This window comes from Eleginops maclovinus, chromosome 16 (assembly GCF_036324505.1).
Source record: "Eleginops maclovinus isolate JMC-PN-2008 ecotype Puerto Natales chromosome 16, JC_Emac_rtc_rv5, whole genome shotgun sequence".
NCBI lineage: Eukaryota > Metazoa > Chordata > Actinopteri > Perciformes > Eleginopidae > Eleginops > Eleginops maclovinus.
Window position 1 is genome coordinate 13719975 of NC_086364.1, and position 18040 is coordinate 13738014.

At 40.1% G+C, this 18040-nt stretch overlaps 3 protein-coding genes across 3 annotated transcripts; 2 read left to right on the forward strand and 1 right to left on the reverse strand.

Moving 5' to 3' along the window:
* The first annotated feature begins 1729 nt into the window (after window positions 1–1729).
* On the forward strand, window positions 1730–4743 carry LOC134878216 (proton channel OTOP2-like). Its single transcript, XM_063904112.1, has 7 exons — window positions 1730–1963; window positions 2489–2880; window positions 2955–3091; window positions 3185–3243; window positions 3322–3446; window positions 3533–4338; window positions 4448–4743. Exons 1-7 carry the CDS (start codon window positions 1911–1913, stop codon window positions 4616–4618), a joined length of 1743 nt encoding a protein of 580 aa, XP_063760182.1. The 5' UTR covers window positions 1730–1910; the 3' UTR covers window positions 4619–4743.
* A 638-nt stretch (window positions 4744–5381) lies between these two features.
* Window positions 5382–13318, reverse strand: hid1a (HID1 domain containing a). Its single transcript, XM_063904111.1, has 19 exons — window positions 13099–13318; window positions 12336–12485; window positions 11479–11649; window positions 10817–10933; window positions 10241–10347; window positions 10010–10126; window positions 9173–9380; window positions 9025–9081; window positions 8796–8936; window positions 8608–8698; window positions 8362–8513; window positions 8190–8268; window positions 7870–8034; window positions 7484–7711; window positions 6768–6919; window positions 6603–6689; window positions 6422–6513; window positions 6170–6328; window positions 5382–6083 (listed from the first exon to the last, which is right to left on the reverse strand). Exons 1-19 carry the CDS (start codon window positions 13162–13164, stop codon window positions 6020–6022), a joined length of 2403 nt encoding a protein of 800 aa, XP_063760181.1. The 5' UTR covers window positions 13165–13318; the 3' UTR covers window positions 5382–6019.
* A 720-nt stretch (window positions 13319–14038) lies between these two features.
* LOC134878581 (uncharacterized) lies at window positions 14039–17825 on the forward strand. Its single transcript, XM_063904719.1, has 3 exons — window positions 14039–14592; window positions 14832–14949; window positions 15541–17825. Exons 1-3 carry the CDS (start codon window positions 14576–14578, stop codon window positions 15763–15765), a joined length of 360 nt encoding a protein of 119 aa, XP_063760789.1. The 5' UTR covers window positions 14039–14575; the 3' UTR covers window positions 15766–17825.
* The last annotated feature ends 215 nt before the right edge of the window (window positions 17826–18040 follow it).

The following is an 18040-nucleotide window of genomic DNA, read 5'->3' on the forward strand; positions in this document are numbered from 1 at the left end:
TTTGTTTCTAACCTTGTGACAGACACATGAGTGCACACCAATAAACAATGAAGCTGGTGAGCTCTGAACTACATCAACTTGCTCAAGCAGCTGACCTGTAAAATATTTACTTTTACAGCAGCAGACCTGATTCATCCTTTTTCCTTTGCTTAATGGGTCTTTTATCACAAGGAGTCATGAACAAACATTTTTTCAGTCCAGTGGTTATCCAGGATTGGGCAATCTCCTGCCTTTTTCTCATGATCAGGCATTCTATAATTATTTTTTGAAAGAAAAACATGTTCTTAAACAACAACTTCCGGACAGTCTTCTCAGCCCATTTTGCCTCCAAGTTGAGGCAGAAATCCATTTATGTCTTTGCTGGGGAAGTCAAGTTTCCTTTAAGAACTGTTTAATACGTCTCACTTTCAAAGTAATTGACAAAATGTCCCTGTTACGTCCCCACTAAAGTCTAGGGGACCTGGAGACAGTAACACACGACAACCAATTAATGAGCAAGTCAGATTCAATGTAGACAGACAATGTTTATTTCTAATCACTAAAGAATAAACAACAAATGTTCTTCAGGTGAGGAGGAGGAGGAGACAAGGGAGATTGTGCCAAATAAAAGAAATAAATATAACAAAAACCAGGCCTTTCTCTACATCTCTCTTCTGAAACAAACTCACTTCCTGAACTATTAATTAGTGGACAAAACAAAATACAGGGGTGTCAACAATCCGCTAACCTAGTGTGTCTGACATATGTTATCTACGTGATGAGATGTAAAGGGTACCCCAACTTACCTAACTCCTCCACCTCCCACCACACACACACAGTCACAACTTTTATTGAGGTTTGTTGCAGAGACATGCAGATGCCCTTATATTAACCGACTATGGTTCAATATTTCACTTTATCCAACTTAATTTCAGACATAAAACTGAATGAAAAATGTAGGTTTTAAAACTTTTAAATCTTCAAATTTGATTAAGGACTCTTTTCAAGATTCTCTCGCACATCATTATTGTCCTTGAGGAGGCCTATATTTTAGCCTGAGCCACACCTTTCACATTTCAGATTTCTGTATTGTACATAAAATGTACATGAGGTAATTTGCCTTTGGCACTAGCAAATAAAATAACATTCACCAAACACACAACACACAGGCACAATACACACACAAAATAATATTGAAGTCTAAAAGCCACGAATTGGCAGTCATAATAAAAGTGTTAAGTGGATTTTTGCCTCTATTCTTGTTTGTAGTTCATTGAAATATCATGGCATGGAAGTTTTTATGACATTGGTGTATAAGATAATTAATAATATATGTTTTAATTGCTTTCCCTTCAGCATAGTATAATAAGACATAACAGCTTTGTTGTGATGTAAACTATGTATTGGATTTTTACACGTCTGATTCAGCAAACAATAAGTGAAATTTACAAATGAAGCATAAATTCTGCTTCCTCATAGAGGTACCAGGATCGTGCATGAAACAAAAATAAACATTGAAAGCACCCTCATTGAACATGAACCTACCCTGAGGCGAGATGTCTCACTCGCAACACAATCCCTTGCCCATAAAACGCCATGTGTTTTTTTGTTTACATAAATAAAAATAAAGTACTTGTCCAAACAGGAGTTGAATTGGTAGTGCGGATCAGAACTGCCCATGATAATTAATTGTTTGAACAACACTGCGTGTGGCGGTGCGAGACAATAAGTAATCAGCTGAAACTCATTACACCTGTTATTGCTGCTGGTGGCGAGCAAAACTAGCAGGGAGAATAACGCTGTCTTATTTCGTGATTTCCAACGCTCAGTGTGTTTTATCTAAACATATCGTTGAACTGATGTAACAGGTCAGGGTGTCCAGAGACCTTCTGACTTTTTTTGTGTCATACAGTCTGCGTAAGACAGACATCATGAAAACTGTAGCTCGACAGTTGTTCCGGACCTGCAACAAACTTTTCACTAGGTAAGTTTGGCGGGATGTATTTGCATACCTTTTTTTAAGGTCAACGGTGCAGAGTACAGGCTCAGAGCACTATCCCTGAAATGTTTAACATTATATCAATGAGTCTGGGGTCAAACGTTTTTGAAGCCTATTAAACTATTGCTTCAAATGATAAGTTGACACTGCCAGATAAGTGTAATGGTTTATTATTCCTGTCTGCCTCATTCCTACCCTCATATCCTCCATACCCTATTGGACTGCATTTTTATATTGAAATTTGTTTTGAATATTCTAATGCCCTTTATCTGCAAAAGGGACAATTGAATACACTTGGAGGAGTCCAATAGTTTCAGTTATAAGTGGAAATTATTTGCACATTTAGAGATTCTGTACATTTTAATGAGGAAGGTGGACTGCGTTCCATTTTAAAGAGCTAATGTCACTTTTTTTGTGAAGAATAAACCTTAAAACTTAGAAATATGTAGGCTGACATTATTTCAGTGTAGGCTAAGCTGGTAAAAATCTTTTTCTTGTTTTCTTTTGTAGAAAAACGCTGAATGATGTTGTGGAGACCCATTCATCCAACATAGAGACGGCAGCACAGATGGACAACATCCAACATTTGACCAGTCCTTCCCGTAATACCAGTGTTCGAGACACCAATCAACACATGGACGCAGTGATTGAGCGGGCCCACCATGGTGGTGGATGGCTCCTGTCTGGCATTATCTGTATCAACATTCTGATCCTGGGCTGCGCTCTTGTCAGCGGAAGTGCCTTCAACAGTGTCGCCATTACTGCTGTACACAGGCAAATCTTCCTCATCATTCTCCTACTCCTCACAATGTTGTGGATGCTGTTTTACAAAGTCTTCACCTCACGAAAGGATGAGGCTGTTTCGTTCAAAGACGGCCATGCGGGGCCTGCATGGCTCCGAGGTCAGTTCATTCTGGGTTTCGGTTCTAGGTGAATGTCAATTCAAGGTTTAATCACTTTAAACTTTATGTTTTAGCTGGACTTCTACTGTTTGGACTTCTCAGCCTCATCATGGACATCTTCAAGATTGCCACAGCTGTGGGCTACCTTCACTGTGACTCTGCTGTTAAAGTTGCATTTCCTGTCGTCCAAGCTGTGTTTCTATTTGTTCAGGTTGTCTTATTTTAAAAACGTTAAGAACAGGTTGCAAGAACATGCAGTCTGTTGATGAGTTGGGAAAACTGAACAAAACCTGTCTGTTTTTAGACATATTTCCTGTGGATTCATGTAAAAGACTGTGTGCAGCTACACACAAATTTTACACGGTAAATTATTTTTCTTTATTAATCAGAAAATATAGCTATTTAATCTTGCTGTACACTCATGTGTTTTCATTCTTACAGATGTGGGCTTACTCTAACGCTTTCAACTAACCTGGTGGTGTGGATGGCAGCCGTCACTGAGGAGTCTCTTCACCAGACTGACATTCCTGATCTAAACTTCAATGTCTCTCAAAAGATGTACAGAGGTATTTAGAGACGGTTTATTGTCAACTCTTTTCAGATTTATTTGAGCATCATAAAGAGAAAACTGACTTGAAATCTTCCATTTCAGCCAGCTTCGTCAACAAGAAGTGTAATTGCAGTTACTCGGCATGCAACATTTTCAAAGAGGCCACCTACTACCTGTATCCCTTCAACATAGAATACAGTCTCTTTGCTTCGGCTATGGCCTACGTCATGTGGAAAAACGTTGGTCGGCTTGTGGACGATCACAGCCATCACAGGGTCAAGTTCCATACAAAGGATGTGTGTTCTGGACCTTTGACCGGAGTCCTCCTGGTGGTGGCAGGACTTGCAACATTCATAGTGTACGAGGTGGACATACAAACAGGGGATATGAAGAAAAGAGATAAGGCTCTGCTGATCCATTTCATCATGAATATAGTGATAGTGAGCATGATGTCCCTCTCCACTGTGATTGGTTGCATCATCTACAGGTTGGACCACAGGGAGCACGTGTCTGAGAAAAACCCAACCCGCAGCCTGGATGTGGGGCTGCTGGTGGGAGCCTCACTGGGGCAGTTCATCATCAGCTATTTCACTATCGTGGCTGTGGTGGCGACAAAAGCCAGAGGATACCTGAATGCCCTCAACCTGACCTGGGCCTTGCTGACGGTGCTACAGCTCGGCTTGCAGAATTACTTTATCATCGAAGGCCTCCATCGGGAGCCATTCCATGTGATGCAGGAAGCGGCCCTGCACACAAACGCTCACGCTTTCCAGGAACATCCAGAGATGATCAGTGTTCAGGAAAGCCATAAGTCCAGCTACTTTCTGACTTCAAGCCATGATAAGCCAAGTTGGAAGAGAAGAGTACTGAAGGAAGTCTGTGCCTTTCTACTGTTTGCCAACATCATTGTAAGTTCAATTCAAGCTTATTTTTCTTTCATTGATTCTATTGCAACAAACCAATGATCAGTAATATTCTTGTTTAAATGTGTTTTATTTTCTTACTCTGGATCGGCAGCTGTGGATCATGCCCGCTTTCGGTGCTCGTCCCCAGTTTGATCATCCCATCGAGATAAAATTCTACAATGTCTCAATGTGGACGGCCATTGTGAATATTGGACTTCCTTTTGGAATCTTCTACCGTATGCACTCTGTCGCCAGTCTCTTTGAGGTGTACGTAATCTCGTAGATGGACTTGTTTTTTATGGAATGGAGAGTAATTTTATAAATGTATGTATTGTCCATTTTTATTTATCAAATGTATACATTGCTATTTTAATATTAATAAATGTTTACATAAAAGAGAAAAATCCCGTATATAAATTGTCACAAGTTGGCCAACATTTAAATGCACATATTCATTTCTATTAGGACAGTTATGCATTTCATAATGTGCTGCACTTTACAGGCACTAGCATGCACATGTATTATTTATGACCATGAATTCTTAGTTATCATCAAAGAAAACGGTCAAATCAGTAAGGGACAAAAGCTTATTTTATAACACCCTCACAACAAAATACCTTTTTTGTTTTTTATTTGGTATCCTGCTGCTGTTAATAATTCCAAGGCCCCCACAATTTGTATTGCAACCCATTTGGACATCTAATATTGCTCGGACATAACCAAAGCTACTGTTCATGAGGCTAAAAGACTCACAGAAGTATTTTTATACAACTCCCAATATAGATTGTATAGTGAATATGGTAAATGTGCTCCATAAACGTCAAACATTTATCTGATCACTTGCTCAAGAGACATAGTGCCATCTAGTGGTAATTGTCATAAAGAGGCACTTGGACTTAAAACATGAACAAATAACAATAGCTTTGCAATTCTAATTCAGTGCGACTGTAAATTGACTTCAGTTTTGATAAGGATCCACACTCTTCAGAGAGTATGTGTGACACAGTAGTTTAAGTGCAGCGTTAAATAAGGCAACCAACCCGAAATTCACAGATGCATATCAATATATATTTTCAGGATAATTTACGTAAAATACAATTTTCAACATCAAGCATTGTAAGCATAGCCAACCAGATCCAAACAAAAACCTGGTCATGTACATAAAAACATACAATCTGTATAATTGTCTCCAAAATCCTCCAGTTACTTGTCACATAAACTACATCCATTTTAAACCAGTTGAGAGTGCACTTAAAGCATGGCAATTACAACAAATAACGTGAAACACCAATAGTGTGCCCTCCAGGATATTTTACAAGTCTCTTTTGGAAATTATAATGTATTATATAGCAAGATCTGACGGCAAAGTTTATCAATATTTCATCTTTGACTTGTATGCTGCCAAAAAAAAGCGCCTTGGCCTTCAGTAAATGCTCCAGACTTTCTATGGTCTTGAGGTCTTAAGAAATGTACAAACACAGTAGTTCATGGACAATATTCAACCATCTCCCATAACCAGAAAGGTATCTCTACCACCATACCACTGACTCGCCAACCAAAGTTGGTGGTGAATAAATGTTGATGATGATTAGGGAGGCAAGTTAGACACAGTGAGGTTTATCAGGAACCCAGCAGAAGGGAGGAGAAACCCTGGAGTTGAACAGTCCCATTTTTGGTCTTCTGTTTACATCCTCTGAATCTCAAAAAGGCGGACATCAGTGTCATACCAGATAGGAGGGTCCACATTGCTAGAAAAAACCAAATCAGATTTAGGTGATTAGTCGGTGTGAATAGAACACTGTTGCCTGATTTTCAGCACTTGTGGTCGACTTACCGCAAATAAACAACCCCCCACATGTAGGTGCGAAACCACATGGCAGTGCCCGCGTTGGCCTGATACTTTCTAATGAGGATAGGGTGAGGAACTGGCAGCAGGCCCACTAATGTGCCATGCTGGAGAAACTTCAGGATCTCTGATTCATCTGTCAGACCCCTGAAGTGAAACAAGTGAGCACACATTAAAACAAGGTAGCTTTTCGAAATATAGGGATTTTACATGGTGATTATAGACAAATCATTTAGGTACTTGTCAATGCAGATCTTCTCCACCTGGGGAACCAGCACCTGTAGGAGTCGCATTATAGTCTGCAGGGGTAGTTTACTCTTCCAGGAAAGGACCTGGGACAAAAAAGGTAAATCCAGATCAGTAACACGTTCTGCCAAATATCTTACATAGGAGTGGCTGGAAAGCAAAATCAGATACTGACCCATTCTGGTGTGGGGGCCCAAGAAGATGTTGAAGATGCAATTGAAAAACGCCTTCTCTCCATTTCTGCTTCAGTGTAGAAAACATCCTAATAATGTAAAGAAATACATTTACTAACATTGTTATTCTGTCAAACAAAGACATGCACACAAACCCACACACTTACTTCGTTGTCTCGGCCTGAGTTTGACTCTGTGTCACTGGTCCCAGCAACTGCACTTTGGTCTGAGTGGGCTGTTTGTGTTGCACCTGCCTTTGGAACTGACACCATGGTGCCATCCTCTGACACCTGGGACTTTTCAGTCAGTTTATCTATAGCTTCAAAAACACAGAAAATCAATCACTTTTAAAAACAGAAGTCTGGGTTTCTTATATTTTTTCTTGTCAACAAATCCATGTAGAAGAAGAAGAAGACATACTTTATTAATCCCTTACAGGGAAATTGCTTTCTCTACTCTGTTGTGTTGACACACATTAAACACACAGAGGATATACATGCACAAACACAGAGGAAATACATGCACACACAACCACATGCAGAGGAGAGGTGGCAGAGCAGAGAGACAGCCAGGTACCTGGCGCCAAGGGAGTAGATAGAGGTTAGGTGCCTTGCTCAAGGGCACCTCGGCAGTGGCCTAGGAGGAGAACTGGCACCTCTCCAGCTACCAGCTCACTCCATATATATATTTTTTTTTTTGGTCCGATCGGGACGTGAACCGGCATAAGTTCTCTTATGGTGTTTGATTTACTGAATGCTAACATGTAACATTGTGCACAGGACAAACTACAGTCAAAAGTTAGTTAGTAGTGAATGTCTTAACATATAAAAAGTAAAGATGACCTATGATCCAATTTAACGTTCAATCAGTATCACGTCAGTACCTGGTATAGCAACCAGGCTGGTCTTCAGTGTACCAGGCTCTGCCGGCACAGCAGGGTGTGAGCCCTCCATGGATACAGTTTCCTGAGAGCTAGTGCGGGAGATGACATCCGGAGACTTTCTCTTCCTCTGCAAACCCTTCTGAATCGAAGCACAGTCAGAGGGCAGGTTGGCCATCTGGTGGAAGATGTTGCGTTTGCGGATGATGGCGTACACCAGGTTGCAGTTTCCTTGAAGTGGTGGAAAGCGGGAAGGATGTATTATGTTAGAAAATGTGTTACAAAGTTGTTAATTCTAACACTTTGATCTGGACAACAACAACAAAAAGCTTTAAGAATCCTTACAGGAGAATTATATACAGCATTATTACATGTCAGCTTTTCCTTACCATCAAACTGGTACTGGATAATATTGTTGAAAGCCTCAAGAAGAAAGAACACAAGGTGATGGTTCTGGGCTACAGAGAACAAGAACCAGGTGGTCGAGAAGGCCTCCAGCAGGTGGAGCAGTTTATTGGCTGCCACCATGGAAAGGCTCTTCAAATAGGGAGACACTGCAGGATGAGAAATGTCATTAAATAAGGAAAACTATAACCATTTTATTTGATTAAGTGGCATCTATTTCTTATGAGATGATAAAATGTTTAAGTAATTGATGCTGCAAATAAAAGGTGTGTGTTGCCAGACAGATGGCGCCAGAGCAATTCACCATTTACAACAATGGTGAGAAGGCAGTCAAACAGAGGCTGGAGACGCTGGTGGCCTGTGGTGATAATCTTGTGAAACACCTACAAAACAAACACAGTGACAGCTGTGAGCATTAATGGCAACCAAATTTGGAAGGAATAAAGACCATTTCAGATGCTGTAGTCGCTACTCACCACTATAAGCAGGTCAGCATGAGTCCCTGTGAACACAGGGATGTCCATAGGCACATGGACAGAGTAGGGTTTATTCAAACGCACGCCAAAGTTTCTCTCTCCACTCAGCAGCAGCAAAATGAACACACCAATGTGCATGAGTCCAACACGGGCTGCATAAAAAAACATCAGAATATAACAAACAAAATGCTTATTAGAGGTTTGTTGGGTGTTAGGAAAAACTGAACACACTGGGACAAAACTCACACTGGTCAGCCCTGGCATCATTCAGGTAGAAGAGTATAGGAACCAAAATATCCAGCACATCACTACTCTTCAGGACAAAAAACAGGAACTTCTGTCATGGGGGAACAAAATAGATTTTGTTGAATAAAACGAGGCTCAAAGTAGGAGTAGGCTCAAACAAACTTACCATTATAGTTATTTGTTCTTACCTTGTTAAAGTCACAAAGCTTCCAGAAAAGCACCAACAGCTCTTGGTGGAACTGGATCTTCTTTGTAGAGTTAGGCAGGTAAGTCTGAGTCAAAGGGTTGGTCAGCAGACGAGCTAGGCCCTTCAGTACAAAGTCATAGTCCTGCCAATAGAGAGGGAGAAGGTGTGCTTTCGACATTTTTACAGGTAAAATCTTTATGTGTTTTTAGTTGAAATGACTATACGGCTACCTCTTCTCTGTGGATCCTTGACAAATAATTCACAAACAGGTTTTCAGGGCCTGCAGTCTGCAGCAAGATAAAAATATGATTTAAAGGACATTAAGCAATGCCATTCAGTCACCAGATGGATATCTTTGAGTTTGTATTGGTCTCGTACCTCTTGTTCCTCAATGCTGGATGGGGAGGGTGGCCGATGTGAAACCCCTCCATCATGCTCCAGCGTCACAATGAGGATCTGAACAGCCTGCTCCACCAGCTGCTCCCGGTAGTCGGAGAAGAGCAGGTGGTTGTACGGAATGCCATAGCCCACAGGATCATAGGCACACACCACATTCAGCAGAGAGGTGAACAGAGGCAGAGCATGTCTAGGAAAAGGACATAAAGTCCATGATACAGAATTATGAAAATGTACCAATACAATCTTTCTTAAGGAAAAATGTTATTTACCGTATATTTTATAATGAACTCTCCTACGTATTTAAGTCAATGCAAGATGTAAGTAGTTTAATTCACAAGACAAATCAAAATGCATTTTCGCATAATATCTACAGTTATATAAAATAATGGGGAAGCACAAAGGAACATTCAGCAAGAAAATATGTTCTCTTTAGAAATTATAGTATGACTGTAAAGAAAGATCTAAAAGTGCAGCATATAAACTTTTATTTGGAAATGTGATCTGCATCTAAATTTAAACCAAGCTTCAAGCATTCTCTATGATAAAAGAGCAGGTCAACTTGCCATGTTAATCATGAAATATCTTTGGAAGCTCTGGAAGATTTTGGAGCAGATTGTTTTGGTTAAAACTAAAACTCTTGGATTATCTGCCATGGCTTGATTTTGGTAAAGGAAATGAATTCAAAATAATGTTATCTCACCTAATAAAGGTTTTACTTCCTCTGGCGTTTAAAATGTAAGGTTAAACATGTAATCGACGGTTTTGCAGGACATTATTGCATGTGTTTGTCCATACATTTGTGGATCTGGTTATTACCTGTTTTCTGTGGAACAGAAGAATGTCACCCAGGGGTTGAGGACGCTGTTATCCGTAGAAGAAGGCAGATACATGGCCTCAGAGAAGCACGTTAGTAACAGTCTCAGCAGCTCTGCCCTGAAGAGGTTCAGTAAAAAGAGCATAGAGGTTATCAGAAAAAAAGTCACCCATGTAAAAATGAGAGAGTAAAGCCTGTACATGTTACAGATCCTGTCAAGACAGCTGACTCACCTATTCAGATCATGGATGTAATTGAGAGGGGGTGACTGTGCAAAGCCCACCCCTGCCTCCCAGATGTATTCACAGCTGTCTATAGACTGCATGTTCTCTACTGAGTCCTGGATGAGGTCACACAAATATCCAGATTAAAATTATTGGTTAAGTTTAAGGTTAGCCAATTAAAACTCCCACGCTTTTTCCATGATGTGGGGCTTAGAGAAGAAATGTAGAAGTGATGAAATAATGAGCATAGAATAACACAGCATCCAAGGAAGTTTAATACCACTTAAGAGCGTTCACAGACAGAGTTGCAGATTGACAAGAACATTCCTTTCTTGCTCATGAGAGTTGAGGAATTCTTCCTGGTGAGAATGACAATTGTGATATTTTTCTAAGCAAAGTCTTTTCAGAAACTAGAGTGACAGGTTAGTTGGGCAACATTAGAACCAGTAAGAAGGAAACAACGCTAAAAATATATCTTTAACAATCTAAATACATGTTAACCATTCCCAGCTTTTTTTATAACCTACCATTAATGATTAATGCTAGATGGATTTGAGATGGAAATATTAAAAACTGGGTACTCACAGGGCCTCTCCTATGGCTGTGCACAGTGAAGTCAGGGCAGAAGAGGAGGTCAGCGATGGCCAGGAGTAGCGACTCGGCCAGGGGTCGTGCTCCATCATCATCATCCAGCTCATCAGTCTGGAAAAGATGGACATATGTATGAGACTATATCCAGATGATCCGCATTATTCTGTATCCTTCATTGAAAGGAATTGTGTAAATGGTAAAATAAAAACATTGTTGGAAAGGATTGTCAGAAATGACTCAGTAGAAATTAGATATTTGTCTCTACAGGAAAAAGTGGAAAACACCTCCTTAGGCCTACTACTAGAATGGGAAACCAATGTAACTGAAATAAAGGAAGTGTACAAATAAAAAGAACAGGCTGATAACCTGTAATGCTATAAACACTGTATCCTATCTTCGGAGTGAGTAAGCATCTGAGAAGCATGACCATAATGTTATATATTTGTTATATTTGCTGTTACCTGAACAACATCAGGTTTTCGAAGTAAGATGTCATCAACACTGTCTTATGAAAACTGTAACGAGTGAGTGCTGTGGGAGCCAAACGTTTTTATATTTTTTAAGTGCTGTTAAGAGTATTGAAAGACCTGTTTTAATGGTCTCCCACAGGAATAAACAAAGCATTACTGACTATTATTAATCCTGTGCCCACTCACCCCAGCCCGCCCAGCGCCGGGCACTGTTGACCAGAAGAATCCTCTCCAGTCCTGGTCCTCAAAGATATAGGGAAGGATGCGACTTAGGATGCGAGTGCAGTTCAGGACCACCTGCTTCTCCCTCTCTGTGGGGCAACCAGACTCTGCACCCTGCACCAGCTTCTCCACAGCCTGAGGACAAAAGAAGAATGAGAGTAAGTACGTGTGGTATGGAAGCAATTAGTTATTTGCTGAACAACATGCCTCCTATTTTATTTTACTGTTTGTTCTCATTTCTGAGGCACGTTTTTAACACAAAATTCTTTGCAAATACTAATAATTGTATTTAAAGTGAGTATACCCTTATAGTACTGTTATTCCATCATACTGGATATTGAATATTGGATATTGAATATTGGTTTTATTTTTGGAAAACGGCACCATCTCATAAATGTTACATGTTTTTATTATAAGGCCTTCAACAAACATGTACTTTCAATCAGTACATTTCAATCAACAGCATGTTACTGGCTGTGTTTAAAATAACAAACCCCTTTGAATTAGCTAAACTTCAAGGGCTCTTGTCTCCTCCTCTTTATTTAATTAGACTGTAAGTACCCAGTATGTCTGTTTTGTTTTTGATAGGTGGTTTCAAACGGAAACTGGTACCAAGAGACGGGAAGTGAAGGGAAAGGAAGGGAGAGTTGACTCACTTATTCCCACATCTGAGAGCACGAGGCAGTGCTATGCTGACAGACTCCTCTGCTCTAACAAACAACACTATTCCACCATGTAGCCTCAAAACAAGGAGTTTCCCTATGCAATCTAAAACTAAATTTGTGTTACACAGATGCATTAACAGTTTCTTCAGTGTTTACCTTATAGCAGAGGGTTGCTAAATTGGAAGGGGACTCCTCTCGAACAGCTCTTATCTCGGCAGCTGGCACCAGTGCAAAAACATCCTGGACCGTGGTGGTGGTGTCTGCCCAGAACTGGTCCCAAAAGGCATCATCTGTCGCTTCCACTGGCTGTAAAACATGTGTTTACTTTTTAATTCCCATATGAGTCAAATGGAGCATTTCATTTAAGGGAGATTTAAAATACAATAGCCCTAATAATCTTAAGGTGCATAATAATAAGTAGCCCTTTTCTTCAGAATGCACCTTGTTTTGTCTGCATTATAAAGCCCGTCCATGGCCTACCTAATGGCAATGTAAACAAAACCTCTATTCTAGCAGCTGCAGGGAGGAAACATTATATGGCACCCTTGACTAAGCCCTGTCCACCTGCCGCATCTGCAAACGCCAGACTACGTCATCAGCTTTGATTTAGCAACGCCATCGGTTTTTTTTCTCAAGAAAAATACACAACAGCAATAAATATTGTGATTTACATCGTAGAATAAACCATAATTGAATCAACGATAAATACGACACATTTGGATAACAGTGATTTTTACATCAACCTTAGGAACCCTTGATAATGTAAAATAAATGAAATATTTTGCATACAACAGGAGACTGTTTTCCTATTGCTACCAGATAATACGCGTCATCTGCTCGGTGATGCTCTCCAGAGCGCCCATCGGCACATTATCTATCAATGTAACCCTTTTTTCAGCTGTATTGGAAGCGCATATACCTGTGTTTTTGTTGTCAGCTGGATCACTGCTTTCCTGAAGTTCAGTTTTGAGTCGGTGCTGCCCATTGCGATTATTTCCCTTTATACTAACAGGGCCGCTACTGCTGAGGATCCCTGTTAATCTCACCTCCGTCCTTCGCTTGAGTCATTGGCGGAGGCGTTTTTTACTCTATTGGTTGGCTGGACCTGCTGCAGGATGTAACTTCCGGGTAGGGAAAATGTGAACAATTGAGTGAGATTGGATGTTTTGTCGCTAGCATTATAATCTGCTATACAGCCTAAAGACTGTGATTTGTATTTTATCTTTCCTCAGGAGGGAAATGTTTCCATATTACGAAATAACCATACTGATTTTAAGGGAAGACACTCCATTTATGTTACATTGTAGATCTTATTTATTGAAGAAGCAGTTTGTGAATTCCAACCCGTATAGTAATATTTACATCGGGCTGCAATGCATTGTAGCATTCGGTTTAAAACAGCGACATCTTTTGGGGAATTTAACATTTTGGTCAGAGCCTTGTGACAATGTTAATCGAGTTATGTGTCTGACGAAGAACAATTGCTTTTTTTAGAGAGGAATCATGTTTAAATAAAACTCATTGTAAACTTTAATTCAAATGAATTAGTAAATTATATTAAACGCTTTATCGTACCACTGCAAGATGTGCGCCAATGTTATGATATGCTGCATTAAAGTGCTACTCGTAAACGCCTCGTGTTGTGCAAAACGATGTTACCCTCATTACATACGTTTCAATGATATTCAACATTTCACTTATCATAATTATCATTCTAACTATTGTTCGTGCTACACTTCACATATCTGATTAAACAATAAACTCTGATTGTGTTCTCCTAATAGCACATCATAGATTGTATTTTCTGACCGCCCTTTAAAGCACCACCGCGTCTTCGCGCAGGCGCAGTGCCATGTAAACACAACTGTCGCGGTTGGTTGTGGTTTTAGCTGTGGCAGCTAGATAGGTTGAACAAAAAGCTGTTATACTCGGGCTTTGGCACTGAGACCGTTATTTTTCTGACAAAAAAACTTGTGTTTTTTTCTGCTGTATGTGCCGTTGTCAGCTTTTTAAGGGTACCAGCTTAGAAGATTAGCTAGCAGTGCGTTAGCTTTTAACCTAGCGTTTGTGACTGGCTTTTTTATCTATCCTAGCTAGCTTAATGCTAGTTCGGTAACACCCGGTTACTATGCATTTTTTTTTATTGCCAATCACTTACAATTTCGAGTAGTTAATTATACACGATTATCCGTTCAGTATTGCCAAAATGTCTTACAGTTTCAAATGAATATTTACCATAATTAGCTATTTTGGCAAGGCTATTTTGCTAACTCAGGTGATAGGCCATCGATTGAAAGGAAACAAGCTAACCAGTTGATAACGTCAACTGATCGGGTCCTCGGTACTGATCAGAACAAAACCACGGGAACTCATCGAGATTGATTTAGTGTCATCATATGTTGACTGAAAACAGGTAAGGGGGGCGTACAAATAGAATACATCATTTGATGCTAACTGATGAGATGGTGCTCGAAACTAATGTTTTGAGTTTTGTTGATGTGGCCTATATCAACCATCGGGAGCAGACATTTAAAATGACTGATTACCTGTTTATGGGACTTGCGAGCTGCAGTTGATCCTTCATGTGTCACAGCAAACATATATGTATGTTAGATGCTAATGCTTGTGTGAATGTGCTTTAAACCCAAACAGGAAACGTCAGCGCAGCGGTGGTGATGAGGAGAGTGGCCACCTGGTGCCTCAGGCCAAAAGGCTGAGCAGACCTCACCCGCTCTCTCCTGAGCCAGGGCGGGATGCGTGGGACTCTGAGGTACATAACACTGTTATTAGGCCTACAATAGTAATACTGAAGAAACCTGCCATATAGTAGTCCTTCACTACATTTTCATTATCAGAAGATGTCTACAAATGTTGGCACTTTGTCCAACCCCCCCCTAAAAAACGGAGAAAAAAATGGTTACCTTTTTAGTTAGTGGTCACAATGAGCCGAAAGCAGGGGTAAATATGAAACCTATTAAATAAGACTGCCACTGGAGGTGCACTTAAAAGTGACAAAGGGGGAGAACTGGGATAAAATATGCTATGTGTCTGATTTGTAAAATCCCCACACTCACATGCTGTTGGAATACACCACCTTTGGTACTGTCACTGTTATTGTTACCAAACAATCTGACCGTAGAAGTTTACATAGGAGATGGATTTTATATTAGTTTAAATTTAGATTTCATCCTAACATCACTCTCTACTGGGCAAACTGATGGTCCAGTGTTTAGGGCATGAACTTCATGGGGGCAAATGCCCTGAGCAGCAAGTTTGGTTAAAGGCTTTAAATTTATCTAAAGAAAACCACTCTTGATGTTGATATAATTTGCACACTGCTAATGTGACATCTGCATTTCAGTCATCCAATAGTGAGAGCAGCAGCAGCATAAGCAGTCCGGAACATGCGGCTGGGAGCTGTAGCAGTCAGTGCGTTGTTGGCCCCAGCAGTCCGGTCGGCTCCGGTGACTCAACGGAAATGGCCGGTGGTGCCACAAGCCTGGTGACCTACCTGCAGATCAACCGCATCCTGAAACACGCCCACTTCCAGAGCTTGCAGAGCCGATGTCCAATCAGAGACACATGACGACCCCATGTCTCTCTCTGTCTGCCACCAGAGGAATGAGTCCCTGAGGCATGCCAGAGCACCACATGCTGATTCACTTCATTCAGCTCTTCCCACCCATCTCCAGTTGCTGTGATATCCCTCAGCTCTTCATACCTGTGGATAAAGCGATCAGCACTTGGTCAGGTATCTGGAGGGGATTCATCATTCAAATAAATAAAAAGTGATAATCATTTTAGCAATAATAACTGTGTGATCAACTTAAACATGTTTTGTGATCCACTTATTTTATGACCAGTCTGGTTTACATGCTGCTCTCAGACTGATGTGACTGATTGATGACAAATCCCTGTGTTTGTCTTTAATGTTGTATGAAAACAGTGCTACTGGAGCTGCAGAAAGTAGCACCAAACACGATTTTATGCCAGTCAGTGTGACTCGTTTAGTCTCATAGTAGGGTACTTAAGTTGTAAGATGCTGAATCTGATGTCTGTGTAAGTACATAGACCAGTCTCAGGGAGGATTTGCACTTGTCTTGGACTGCTCATTTGCTTTCATATTCAGAAAGGAAACCCCTACAGGGTTCTGTAGAACCATGGGTGGTAATTAGGCCAAGGAGGTTATGCTTTCTGTCCCTTTTTTGTTAGTTTATAGATTATTTAGAGTTCAGATAAATTCAGGGGAGAGTCAATCCATGATTTAGGTGATTTGGTTTAGTGTGGTTTGCAGTTTTTTTTTTGTTAGGACTTAGAACATTGCAAGATTAGGCATTTTGGACACTTTTGCTAATTGTCCATCCACTACTGCATCACTTGGGGGGGAAATGTGGCACATTTTTCAATACTTAACAAGTACAGTATGTTTGACGGTCCTGATGCTGATTTTAAAATTTCAAAAACCATTGATTGCTAAATCAGGTGTTGCTTTCTGACATATTTAATGTTTCATTGTCTCTGATTGATCATGGTACAGACTTATTAGTCTGTTAATATGTCAGCAGGATAAGGGAAAAAACTGTTGGCCCAGTTTTCATGAAACTTGGTGAAAATGTAAGCATGGGCCAAAGGAGAACCCATTCAATTTTGGACCTGGCTCATCAGTCAGATACTAGTATTATCTTTTACTCATGGAAACAGCCTTGGTAGAAGTCTGTTCTCTGCGTGTGCCCTTCTTGTTATTTAATCATTTGATATAAATATCCTTTGTTTTTCTTGTGACCACTATAAAGTCTTGATTATTCAATAATTACACTGTGGATTTCATTGGACTAATCATCGATAATTAAATTCCAATTCTCCTGTTTGACATCGGATGTTTATAGCAAATGAAAACATGGGGCAATTATTTTATAATGATTCCCAGAATACAAGTTGAGTCATATCAGCATTGATCATGGTAGGAAGCTTACCATGTTAAAATCATGACAGCATAACTTGGAATAAGTCTTATCAGATTAGGTCATTTACGTTTTCTTGTGATCATGGAAAAATGTAGTGATCACAACATTTCTCATGACCACAAAAAGCAAACAAGACAATGGTTTCAAACTGCAAACAACTTTCCATACTCCTTTTAGCCTTTTTAAATTGTTTTTGGTTGTATGGAGGCGTTTGAGCATGTAGGAAAATGTAGTTATGTCTGTCCAGAGGGGGTTACATCACAGCCTTTAGGAACAAAAGACATTCCCCGGGCGTTGTTTGCGATATGACCACTGAAATGCTGTTTTTAATCGCAGACAAGCCTTTCTGCCTGTGCACTAACATTGGATGGTTGCTGTATGTGTGTCCTTGTGCACTGAACATCCAGGTACATGCACTGACCATGAGGCTGTGCGTCTCCTTCTTCTCAAAGCATTAGATTGGTTTTATTGCTGAAGCTTCATTGCAGGAGTAAGCAAAGCTGTTTTATTTTCAGAATGGTGTGTGTCAGAAATTAAAACATTTTGAAGATGTGGTTTATTTTTTCCAATGAAATATTTTTTTGTATTTAGTAATGTACATGACATTAGCCTGCCATTGACTTTTTTTCTTGTAAATACCCCTTCATTTCCAAAATAAAAATTAATGTTTTTGAAAAAGGCATTTCTAATTTATTTTCCATTCAGTTGCATTTTGCCCATTTCAAAGTTATTTAATACATCTCTAGCATGTTGATGCTGGGGGGATCCGTTTCTATTCACTCTGTTCCTCTTTCAGAAAATACCTATCATCATCATCAACAGCATGCAATGTGCTGTTGATGCAAACAGGAATTCCCGCCATCCCCACATCCTCCCTTTTTCCTCCAAATAGCCAGT